Source organism: Thalassophryne amazonica, chromosome 6 (genome assembly GCF_902500255.1).
Source record: "Thalassophryne amazonica chromosome 6, fThaAma1.1, whole genome shotgun sequence".
Taxonomy (NCBI): Eukaryota; Metazoa; Chordata; class Actinopteri; order Batrachoidiformes; family Batrachoididae; genus Thalassophryne; species Thalassophryne amazonica.
In genome coordinates, this window is record NC_047108.1 from 89,824,691 (window position 1) to 89,838,074 (window position 13,384).

General features: G+C 42.1%; 1 protein-coding gene across 3 annotated transcripts in view; it reads right to left on the reverse strand.

Moving 5' to 3' along the window:
* The window catches only part of LOC117512622 (fibulin-2-like), a 90,172-nt gene that overhangs the window by 22,151 nt on the left and 54,637 nt on the right, over positions 1 to 13,384 (reverse strand). For 2 of the 3 annotated variants that reach the window (XM_034172767.1, XM_034172765.1), the window contains exons 8-9: positions 11,000 to 11,101; positions 3,955 to 4,086 (exon numbers count right to left, since the gene is read on the reverse strand). In XM_034172767.1, coding sequence (XP_034028658.1) covers positions 3,955 to 4,086; positions 11,000 to 11,101 — 234 coding nt within the window. The remainder of the gene's footprint in view (positions 1 to 3,954; positions 4,087 to 10,999; positions 11,102 to 13,384) is intronic. The other variant, XM_034172766.1, reaches the window with a different exon arrangement.

Consider the following 13,384-nt stretch of genomic DNA (forward strand, 5'->3'; position numbering starts at 1 on the left):
CAGAATACAATGATTTGAAAATCCACTTCAACCTATATTCAATTGAATACACCACAAAGACAAGATATTTAATGTTCAAACTGATAGACTTTGTTTCTGTGCAAATATTTGCTCATTTTGAAATGGATGCGTGCAACACATTTAAAAAATGAACATGTTTTCACTATTATTTGATTTCTTTGTGCGACTGACATCATTATTCAAGCATTCAAAAGGAGACTGCTATCACCACACAACTCCAACCACACACGAGAAAGTTTTTTGACAGTTCTTGTTATTGAAAGAAACCTCGTCTCCGTAACCGGATAGAGTTATGATGTCATCACGCGTGCGCTTAGGCGCTGTCTAGCGGGATCTTGAAAATTTCTTTCTTTTTTTTATAGAAATGGAAAAAAATGACATTTTGCAAAAGTACATTTATTTGTAAACACCAACACATGTTACATTGATTCACGTGTGTTGGTTTTTACATAGAATGAATGAATCAAGCAATCAGTATGAGTGGAGGCTTAGTTACCCATAATCCCTTTGGGCATCTATGTGTTAATGGTCAAATCTTCAGAATTAGTGCATTATTTTAAAATTAACAGATATGTGTTTCCAATAAGTTTTTAGGCAGTTTATTGGTTTACCAGTTATTGAAGCTAACTTTTTGGTTAGCTGTGCCCACTACTGCTGTTAGGTGATTAGAGTATGGAGTTGTTTGGTCAAGTATTTGTTGTATATCTCAACAATCAAGCAGACTTGATGGATGAACTCAAGCATATATTGATCAGCAAAATATCTGTGATTGACTGGTCTGAATGACTTCATAATGAAGACACACAGAAGTCATACAGATAGTCAAAAACACCCTTACAGACACAAATATTTGCATGTACAGTGATATCATGGTGTGTACAGCGCAGGAGGCTATGCATCAGCCCTCTGACACCTTTTACATTTTTATGCGCGCGTGTGTGATTTCAACAACTTCACTGGCAGTCGATCAGTGTGAGGCAGCCCTGAAGCTGCACAGGAGGTTTCAGAACGGATTTAGAATATGGAACCTGTAGATGTTGGCTTGATGTCAGTAAAAACATTCAGCCTGACACAGACAGAAAGGTCAAGGAGGATTTATGTGTGAGAGATGCCCGGCGGAGGCAGTGAAGCAAAACTGATCCTAAAAGGGTCGAAGGGTCAAGTCAGAGACAGTGACTATTGATGCAGCAGTGGGCGGTTCTTTCCCGGAGTCATAATAAAACTGAGCTTCTCGCTGTGTGGTAAACGTGCTTCATTTGTGAGACAATGCAAGAACATGAATAGGCAACAGGGGCCAGCTCGCAGAAAGAAAACTGTCAAAGGACTGACGATGCCTCAGTGTGGCGGATTACTGTAAAACCTGCAAAATTGTACACAAAGGGCATTATACTATCTACTTTAGTGCACATTACGCCACATCACAGGCAGATCTTCAGTTCAAATTAGACATGCCAAGTTTCTGTTTGTTTCGATGACCATTTTCCCTGAAACCTTTCAAGTGAAAAAATAGCTCTGACCTTTGACCCCAATGAAATGACCCTTCTTTATAAATGCTAAATTAGCACTGAGGCCAGAGGGCGCATTTTGTGCTTTAAGGCCAAACACTTGTGTTTGTTCCAAATGAACAGTTTTCCTGGAAATAACCAGAAGCACCCGACTGAACCTTTGACCCTGGACAAATAACGCCTCGCTGTATCTCAGTGAGAGCTGAAGCAGCAGCACACATTTGGCCTTAAATGGCTCGAGGACCACGCGTTTCTATTTGTTGCAATGAAACATTTTCTATGGAAAATGAAGGAAAACTCTTGTTTTGACTTTGACCTGATGAAATGAGTCCTCGCTGTATTTTGGTAACGGGTCACCAAAATTATTCAGTAAGAGATAAAACTGACAGAATGTACTAGAATATAAAGAACACAAGCAATCAGAAATTTCTGACGTTCGTCAGTCCAGATCCAGATCACCTCCAAAATTCAGTGGACTCTTCCATGGCTTAATATCTATCTGTGGTGAAAATTTTGTGCAGTAGTTTTGACATAATCCTGCTAACAGTAATCCTTCAAAGCATAAAGTGAAATTTGATCCAGAATCCAGATCTGGTTCACCTCTGAAATTTAAAGGAGTCTGCCATGGCCTGATCATCATACCTATCTGTGGTGAAAATGTCGTCAAAATCCGTGTAGTAGTTTTGATGTAATCTTGCTAACAGACAGACAGACGGGCAGACGGTCAACTAAATAAATGCCAATGATTTTATTACACCTTTGGCAGATGTAATAATAGAAGAATAGCAATCTTTAAATGTATGGTGGCATAATGCAGAAGGGAAATATTTTGAGTTTTTTTTATGTTTGAAATAATCTCACATTAAAGACACTCCAGTCCGAGCTAGTTTGGCGCTGTATTGCATAATAACACTGGTACAAGTTTATTAGAGGTTGTCTTCTTCAGAAATAAAATGTGCTATTTATTTTGGATTTTGGCATGCTGAATGCAAATATGACAATACAAATCACTGACTGGCTACTGTTCCTAAGACATTTAAGCTTTTAATATTAAATTTATTTTTTAACAAAACAGACAAAGCAAAAAACAAAAACAACACTATTTAAATACAGAGATCAGTTCTGGCTGTAGACCAGTGTAACGGGCCGAGCTACACCCTCCGATTGCCTCAGAGCAGTTCCCACTTGGCTGTGTTTCGTACTGACTTCTCCTGAACAGGGGCACCACTTGGAAAAAGTCAGGAAAGTAATTTTTTCCAGCGCTCGGTCGACTCCCAGCCACCTCAGCCACACTTACATTCAGCTCGAGATGGCACCGTCCTCAACTGCTGACATCTCTGAGTAATTTTTCTATGCTCACCATGAAAACTGCACCGAGTCAAAGCAAGCTCCACAAAATTTTGAACATGTTCAAAATCGGCACGAGTTTAACCCAACTCTTCCGAGTTGTGCTGATCTGTGCCGGAGACACAAATCCCAGCCTGACCGGAAACGATGGGGCGAGGAAACCATTGTCAGTTAACACAGTTCATTGCTATACATCTACAAGTACAAGTTAAAAAGGGGAGATGATGGTCTAGTGGTTAAAGCAGTGGGCTTGAGACCAGAAGATCCTGAGTTCAAATCCCAGCCTGACTGGGAAATCACTAAGGGCCCTTGGGCAAGGTCTTTAATACCCTAGTTGCTCCCGGTGTGTAGTGAGCACTTTGTGTGGCAGCACACTGACATGAATGTGTGGCATTACTGTTAAGCGCTTTGAGCGTCTCAAGCAGATGGAAAAGCGCTATATAAATGCAGTCCATTTATTTTACCATTTAAGTGATGATGTATTGGGGATCAGGAAGATTTTGCCTGGTCATTCCGTTATTTGAGAGTGCACATGTTGCTTGATTAAATGTTTGTTAATGTTCACACATAGCTGCAAATTTATGTCCTTGTCCATATAGCTGCAGCTGCAAACAGCGCATTCAGCACATTTAATATCCATCTTGTTGAATGCTGCTGCTGCTGCACTGTGAAAGTGAACTCGACACAGGCCAAGTTTATGATGCATGGAAATAATAAGCCATGCTGGGAGTTTTGCTGCAGCATCTCAGAGTTGCACAGCGCCCACACGGGGATCAACCAAGCAGCTCGGAAAGAAAGGGCAGGAGGTACTTCTGATTACCCCCTCCCACTGTGTTTGCTCATTTATGAAATTACACAATGAATGGTTGAAAAAAAAAAAAAAAAAGAACAGAAAAGAAAAGAAATCAATACTTAATCTCAAGGTCAGCGAGCGAAAGAGATTGTTTGGCTGAACAATGTGCTTTCCTTGCATTGTGAGCGTTCACTAACACGAGTGTTCTCCAGACTCTTGCTGGCATTTACGACACAGTGTGGGAGGGAACGCTTTGATGCTGCTTGGCGCTGATAAGGCGCGGCGTACCTGCACAGATGCCGTTGTTGATCTGGTATCCCGGGGGACAGCTGATCAGTCTCTGGCATGTAAAACTCCCCGCAGTGTTTGTGCAGCGCTCGTTCGGCTGGCAGGTGTGTGCAGACAAACACTCGTTTATATCTAAACAAAGATGTGTGAGAGTTAAGAATTAAAAAGTGCACAGCAGAAGTACGTGAAGGGTAACACAAAAAAAAAGAACAGTCACTGGATGAGAAAGAGAAAAACTGAGTTCTGTTTTGGATGCACTCTTTATTTAGATGTTGACTGAGTTTCTACCATGCTTTTATTTTGAAACCCTTCACTAATGTCACAGTCATGGTTTAGATTTTTCTGCACAGATTTTTCTGTCACAGTCACCTGCAGGTTCCTTATTGATTTACTCGGTCTTTAATATCCCATTATTCACATTATTGAATGTGTTTGCTTCTTCTTTTTTTTTTTGCAAAGTAGATTCCGCAGTGTCAAATTAACACTGCACAGTCCTCAATTAGTGTCGTCGACTTGATTTAATACCCTACTAGAGTATGAGAGAGAGTCGGCGTGGATCTGCATGTTGATTTTGGAACACGTTTTACACCAGAGGCCCTTCCTGATGCAACTCCAATTGGAGATTGGGACACAGATGACTTTGAACCAGAAAGAACATCAGCTTGCATGACATTTTTGCATTTTCTCAGACACTTTGACTACTAATCACCTGACTTTGGCATGGATTTTTTATAAGTCTCTGTACTTTGCATTTTCTTCCCTGAGCCAGTTGGGTAAACTTGACCTCACTGATTATACAGCCTGCAGTTTTACTTTAGAAAAGAACTGTGAATTTTACCTCTGTGTCCAAGGTTTACTTTCAGTTTCACCAACTCATATATTCATGTTTTCACACTATCTGCACATAGTTCTCAGCATTTGATCTGTTGTAATCCAGTCCATTTCATTTTTCATTAAGAACATCCACCTTTGTTAGAAATCCAAACCAGACTTTCTCAAGATACAAAGACCTCAATGCACAAACAATGCTTTTATTGTGAAAAGCAAGTCAAATGTATTTCAGTTTAACAGTGGAGTTTTTTTTTTTTGTAACTAAATTAACATCCTGGTCATTATGGTTATGATTTGAGCTTCACACTGTAACAAGTAGCTTCACTCTGGTTTTTAATCGTATCAAATGGATCTTCTCAGTGAAAAATGACTGAATTTAAAAACAAGATTCTAATATTTTATGTACTGAAATGACAATAACAATAAAAAATATATACTTTTTAATGTACCAAACCAAAGCTGTACCTACTTCTTGTTGTAGTTCATTCTTCAATGAGAACAACAAGGATAAATCTCAGTGACTATTACATCGACATCGATGCTCTGAGGTACCACTACAGTGGACTAGTGAAGGACTTTGCTGTCTGGTGCCACACAAACCATCTACAGCTCAACACCACAAAGACAAAGGAGCTGTTCATTGACTTTCGGAAGTTAAGACCAAGTCCGCGACCAGTTCTGATCCAGGGAGCTGAGGGTGAGGCTACAAGTACCTGCGGCTGTGAATGGACAGCAAACTGGACTGGACAACCCACACCAACCACCTGTACAGGAAGGGACAGAGCAGGCTGGACTTCTTGAGGAGGTTGCAGTCATTAAACATCTGCAGGAAACTCCTGTGGATGTTCTACCAGTCCGTAGTGGCCATTGCCCCCCTTTATACCGTGGTGTGCTGGCAGGGGTGGGGGGGGGCAGCATATCCAAGCAGGACACATCCAGGCTGGACAAAGTGATCAGACGGGTTGGCTCTGTGGCTGGCATGAAGCTGGACTCTCTGGTGCCGGTGGCTGAGAAGAGAACACTGGACAAACTGTTGGACATTATGGATGATGCCAGTCACCCTCTGCACACAGTCACCAGCAACCAGAGGAGCCTCTTCAGCCACAGACTGCTCCTTCCCAAGTGCAGGAACAGCAGACTGAAAAACTCCTTTGTCCCTCAGGCCATCAGACTGTACAGCTCCTCACTCAGGGGGAGGAGGAGTAACAGGAAGACAGAGGACGGGAATGAGAGGAACAGTAGTAGCCAGTAAACCAGTACTGATCCGTATGCCTGGTATTTATATTGTGTATTTGTATTTATATTTTCAAACTGTTTTTCTTTTTTCCACTTTTGATACTCTTACCCTGTGCTTCTTACCCTGTGTTCTGCTATACAATGCTGCTGGAATGTCAATTTCCCTGAGGGAGTCTTCCCAAGGGATCAATAACGTTACAGTGAGGAAAATAAGTATTTGAACACACTGTGATTTTGCAAGTTCTCCCACTTAGAAATCATGGAGGGGTCTGAAATTTTCATCTTAGGTGCATGTCCACTGTGAGAGACATAATCTAAAAAAAAAATCTGGAAATGACAATGTATGATTTTTTAATAATTTATTTGTATGTTACTGCTGCAAATAAGTATTTGAACACCTGTGAAAATCAATGTTAATATTTGGTACAGTAGCCTTTGTTTGCAATTACAGAGGTCAAATGTTTCCTGTAGTTTTTTACCAGGTTTTTGTTATGTGTCGGACGCAGGCGGAGGACCGACCAGCGTTTGAAGTAGGACCCAGTATAAAATAAGCAGAGCACGGTACAAAGGATAACAGAATTTAATAACATAACAGTGAGTGCTGAATAATAACAAATGAGTGCGTGGTCTGGCGAGGTAGAATAACGGTGCGCTCCCAGCAGCACAAACGGTCCGGAGCCAGAACAGTTCGGACCCAAGGACCCCGCCGACACCCCCCAGGTGGCCGCGACCAACCGAGTCTGTGAAAGAAGAAACCATCATGTGAGTCCACCACTCCACACACAGAGAGACCACTCAAATGTGTACATAAACAGCAAACATTTCCTGGCTTAATCACCAATCAGCTTCCCACCCTGCAGGCATGGAACACCCAGTTCAATTCTCCACTGCAGTGGAAGCTGATTAAACGACTAACATAACAGCTCAATATAACAAGGTGTGAGGGACACCACATTTACTGACTGTACTCATGTTAGTCACAAAACCTAAAGTACCTTAGGAAGTGTGCTGACGAGCGTGAGACCTCACCCCCTCCTCTTTCACAGACCATGGCATCAAACCTGGCACGGTCTCTGCATCCATGATGATGAGATGGCTGTCTAGACGACGATCTCACCCGTCTGGTCACAAGGTCGAGTCTCTGGCAAATACACACTGTGTACTCCAGACTTAAATGCAACCATGCCCCAATCCATAAAGATGCACCACAGCTGTGAGTCCTGACGAGCTGCACATGACAAGCTTCAGGTGATCAGGGTGAGGTCCTAATAACTCAGCCACACATCCACTCAGTCCTGAACGCATGCCACCTGGAAGGAAAAACAAAAGACAGAAAACAGAGGACAGAAACAAAAGCCAGCCAGGCACCCCAGCCACAACAGTTTTCACACACTGCAGCAGGGATTTTGGTCCACTCCTCCATACAGATCTTCTCTAGATCTTTCAGGTTTGGAGTTTCAGCTCCCTCCAAAAATTTTCTATTGAGTTCAGGTCTGGAGACTGGCCAGGCCACTCCAGGACCTATAAATGCTTCTTACGGAGCCCCTCCTTAGTTGTCCTGGCTCTGTTTGGGGTCATTGTCATGCTGGAAGACCCAGCCATGACCCATTTTCAATGCTCTTACTGAGGGAAGGAGGTTGTTTGCCAAAATCTCACAATACATGACCCCATCCATCCTCCCTTCAATACGGTGCAGTCGTCCTGTCCCCTTTACAGAAGAGCACCCCCAGAGTATGATGTTTCCACCCCCATGCTTCACGGTTGGGATGGTTTTCTTGGGGTTGTTCTCATCCTCCAAACATGGTAAGTGGAGTTGATTCCAAAAAGCTCTATTCTGGTCTCATCTGACCACATGAGCTTCTCCCATGCCTCCTCTGGATCATCCAGATGGTCACTGGTGAACTTCAAATGGGCCAGGACATGTGCTGGCCTGAGCAGGGGGGCCTTGCTGCCCTGCAGGGTTTTAAACCATGACAGCATCATGTGTTACTAATGTAATCTTTGTGACTGTGGTCCCAGCTCTCTTCAGGTCATTGACCAGGTCCTCCTGTGTAGTTCTGAGCCTTCTCAGAATCATCCTTACCCCACAAAGTGAGATCTTGCATGGGATCCCAGACCGAGGGAGATTGACAGTCATCTTGTGTTTCTTCCACTTTCTAATAAATAATCATAACAGTTGTTGTCTTCTACCAAGCTGCTTGCCTGTTGTCCTGTAGTCCATTCCAGCCTTCTGCAGGTCAACAGTTTTGTCCCTGGTGTCCTTAGACAGCTCTTTGGTCTTGGCTATGGTGGACAAGTTGGAGTGTGATTGATTGAGTGTGTGAACAGATGTCTTTTATACAGGTAACAAGTTCAAACAGGTGCCATTAATACAGGTAAAGAGTGCAGAATAAGAGGGCTTCTTAAAGAAAAATTAACAGGTCTGTGTGAGCCAGAATTCTTGCTGGTTGGCAGGTGTTCAAATACTTATTTGCAGCAGTAACATACAAATAAATTATTTAAAAAAAATCATACATTGTGATTTCCAGATTTTTTCTTTTTTTAGATTATGTCTCTCACAGTGGACATGCACCTAAGATGAAAATTTCAAACCCCTCCATGATTTCTAAGTGGGAGAACTAACAAAACCGCAGGGTGTTCAAATACTTATTTTCCTCACTGTGTATATATATATATATGTGTGTGTGTGTGTGTGTGTGTGTGTGTGTGTGTGTGTGTGTGTGTGTGTCTGTGTGTTTTTGAGTAAAAAATTTTTCACTTGGGCCAAAAATGATACATGTATATTTTATACAATCTAAGCATGTGGGACAAGCTAAAATCCTGACAGTAAATCCCTTCTTATCCTAAAGAATAAGCAGAAAAGCTTACAATACAAGCTTGGGACCCCGACGAGGGCGGTCGCATCTCCTCCACTCTCCCTTATCTTTGTTCTCTGCTTTAACCTTCAAGTCCCTACTTCACCAGACTGTGAATTCCTCAAATTATATTGGATTAACCATGGAACTGATCAGCTGGTCTCTGAACGCTATTGACACCATTTTTTCTACAAGAAGGTCAGGACGGGGGGATGCTGCCTGCCCAGATGGAACGTATCCTGCGGGCTATGTTCTCGACTCCTGGGGCTCTTGGCGTATTGCATGCTTGGCTCCTTTCTCCATTGAGAACGTCGAGGATTATTCATTTTTGGTCTTATGGTAGCAGGGCTGGTACTTTTTGGCTTATGTGCTGCCCTGATCTACCGGAAAATTGGCAAGACGGCGGCATCAAGAACCACGGCCCCTCGATTCATTAACGAGGTTGGCAAGGCAATGCATTCTCAGACTGCGATGACTCTTGAACTCAGATGCAAACTGGATGATATCTTGAAGCAGATGCGTGCCTTGCAGTTGAAGTTGAAACATTTCAGAGGCTGGTGAATATTCTTAATTCATAAATGGGATTTGGTTGTTCAAGTGGAACTGTAAAAAATGTTTTTCACTGTTCAAACCATAACACTACAGGCTTATCAAGCCTGAAGGTCAAATTGCCTGACTGTTTACCCTCCAGAGGAATTTCTTCGGCCTGGGGATCATTTGGCTGTTTCTTATCTCAACTCACAAAGACAATAAACTGCTTTTCACAAGACTGAAGCATGCTCCATTCCTTCCCCCCACCCCCCCTCCTATCCCCCACCAAACACTCCCCACTCCAGCGTCTGCTCACGTCACTCCTTTCCCCTTCTGCGGGGGTGGTGCAGTTTCAGCTGCAGCCCCCGTTCCTCCCCCGAAGCTGACGGTGGCGCATCTTAGGGTTGCTGCATGACCTTCACCCACTTGCCTCAATTAGGAGAACGGACTTCTTCAAACTTAGTGCACATAAACAATGTCAAATGTGTATGTGCTGTCTTTAATTCTGATGTGTGCCATTATTATGGTAAACAAGTAATAATTGTGGACTAATTGCTGTCTGAGGTAACTGGAGTGTAAACATAATTTCTCCACTGTGAGATCAATAAAGTATATCTCATCTCAAAATGTCATGAGAAGTGTCTGGTAGCACAGAGAGAATACAAACAAATGTACATGTGTATATTTACCTCAGTAAAACTTTTTTAAATGATTGTTTGCGCAGTGCCTCACGCCCTATGACTGCTGGGATAAACTCCAGCACCCCTGTGACCCCTAACTGGAGTAAGCAGGTTTATACAGTTAGCAACTTCCATTAGTGTCTTACATTTTGCTATTTTGGAGATGCCGCTCTCCACTGAGGGGACTTGTTCTTCTGCTGATCTCCTCATCGTCAATCGGCCTGTGTGGACTTCATAGAGAGTGGCGGTGCCAAACAGCTTTATGTTGTATAGCTGTTTAGCCTATGACGGTGTTAGCATTCAAACTTAATACTGGACCAATTAAAAGCATTTTTGACCCAGGTTGAAAAAAAATCCCAGAGTACCACTTTAATTTGAGAGTTATGGGATTAAACTGATTGGCATCATGAGAAATCAACAGTGCAGCGTTTCCCAATCCTGGTCTTCAGGACCCAACATACCCCACATTTTCAATTTGTCTGTGAATTAATGAGAGCAGATCAACTCAGTCATGTGTTGATTAGCAGAACCCACCTGGCTATACTGATCTGATCTCATTAGTTTACAGACAAATGGAAAACGTGGAATACTTTGGGTCCTGAGGACCAGGATTGGGAAACACTGTCGTAGTCCATCCATCCATTTTCTCTACTAGTTTATTCCAGTTAAGGGTCACTGGGGAGCTGGAGCTTATTGCAGCAGTCATTGGGGAGAGGTGGGATACACCCTGGACAGGATGCCAGCCCATCCCAAGGCAATGACAAAGATGCACAATGCCAGTGGAATCTTTAAATGTGTGCTGCAAAACAAATCTAATCTCAGATGAAACATGCTGGAATTTGTCATTTTTGTTATTGCACAATATTTCCAATTTTGCCTTCATTTTTTTCTGCTCTGTCTTTCAGTTCTTACCTTCACAGGAGTGTCCATCAGTACTAAGGGAGAATCCGGGGAAACATGAACATTGCACTCTTCCTCCGACTGGGGTGCACTGTTGCTCACATGGGCTGTTTCCTGAACAAAATAAAAATAAAGTTATATCACGGACCCAATTTACCCCCAGTGGGAGGTGTCGTCCCATACATACAATAAACACAGGTGTCACTTTCACACCCCCTGTAAAGTCGTGTAAAATGGGTGAGTTGATCTTAAAGTGAGGTGTGGTCAGGTACAGTGATGGTTGAATGCTATCCCGAGGAAACATAAAGTGACTGACCACAGGCCACCCAAAACCTGATCTGAAGTTCAGACCAGAGTTGTTCTGGTATTTACAGTCAGGTCCATAAGACAGTGAGCGTTTTGCATTAAAATTAGATAGTCAAAGTGTGCCTGTAGCATGGAATAGCTAAATAGTATAGATAAGAGTAATCCAAGATTTCTGACGTCTGCCAATCCGGGTCCGGATCACCTCCAAATTTCTATGGAGTCTTCCATGGCCTAATATCTATCTGTAGTGCAAATTTGATGAGAATCTGTCAAGTAGTTTTGACGTAATCCTTCAAAGCCTATATAAAGTGAAATCTTGAAAATTCAGTGGAGTCTTCCATGCCCTAATATCTATCTGTGGTGAAAATTTCGTCAAAATCCGTGCAGTAGTTTTGACATAATCCTGCTAACAGACAGACATGCTGAAGATTTTATTATGTCCTTGGTGGACGTAACCAAATATAAAGATTATTCTTAGTACAAATCGTCACTTTTACAGCCAGTTTTTTAAACAAGTCAGGGGACAGATGCATGAACATTCCAACATCACTGAATATGTCTCTGACTTCATTTACATCAGTCATTAAGAAATATAAACAGTGTGGCAGTGGATAGTAATCTTTTAGGATTTGGCAGTGTGGAAAATCTGATTTTGTGAGGGAAACCACCAAGACATCCATGACAACTTTGAAGAACTTATAGACTTATAGGCTGTTATTGGAGAAACTGCATAGAGCAAATTTTGTCTGTCACATCACTACTGATACAGCTTCATGGTGGAGCGGCACAAAGAAGGACCTTAATCCAATAAAACAGATCAAATCCTGGATCAAGTCTTCCGTGCACATTCTTCCAGAGCACCCAGGCTCTTACAGGGGATAGCAGGTGACATTTTTGGGTTATGGTGCACTGCAAAAACTGATATCTAAGAAAGTAAAAAAAAAAAAAAAAAGACTTGTTGAAAGAAAATTTGACTAAATCTTTGTCTAAATAGAAAAAATAATCTTGAAAAGCATTTTTTTACATAAAAAAAAAATCTTATTTTGGGAAAATGTATCTCACGTTTTCTTAATAGGTTTTTCCAGCTAATATCAAGCTGCGTTTAACCACTAACAAGGAAAAACAATGGAACAAGATTGTTTTGCTTATTTTAAGACAGACACTAATCTTAAAATAAGAATAATGTCCAGTTTTAAGGCACATTTTGCTTATTCAGTGCCTGGAGATTTTGCTAGTTTTGAGAATTCTAACTGTTGGATGGAATATCTCATGACACCTGTCCTCAGACCACTTCTTGTTACAGACTTCGCTCACCACATCCGCGGCATGGCACCATATTTGTAGGGGATTTTCTGCCTGTTGATCCCCTTCCATTAGTTTTATGTGGTGAGCGAGCTCAAAAACTGACAGGACACGGATTTCAAAAACCAGATGTTGTACTGAAAAGATGCCTACACTGAATAACAGAGTCAGCTAAGGCCTGGTTCACACGTCAGGATAATTAGGCCAATACTGGACCCGATCTTCCCCTTCCGACAATCTTAAGGACGCCCAGACAATTGTGATGACGCTAAAGATAATCTTATCAGATATTCCTGCCGTGTGTGGTGTGTTCAGAGCACTCTGATCTGCTCGGAAGGGTGTCAGGAACGCTCTGATCGCAAATCGGGGATATTCAACATGTTGGATTTTTTTGGCCCGATATCGCAGCGTGTGTTGTGTACTCCGACCAAAACAAGCACACAGCCTGCTGAATGTGACGTGCAAATAAAATCAAAACAGCTGTTCTGACTTAGCAGAAAGTCCAGTGGTCGCGCTGTATCCACTCCTTTAAGGAACGCCTTTTCTTTTTCTTTTTGTATTGTTTTTTTCCCTCTGTTTTAAATAGTCCACAAAGTACCTCCGTTTGTTTACTCTGAAGTCACATTTAATCTCGAGAGATATTGCAAGATTTCCTGTCTGAGCTGGGAATGTTCATGTGTGAAATCTGCTCGTGTGTGATGTTGTTGTCCTTACTGTGTGGCTGAACACCACACACTGTACGACCAAAATTGTCAAATCTATGATTTTTTTTATCTTCACATGTGTGGT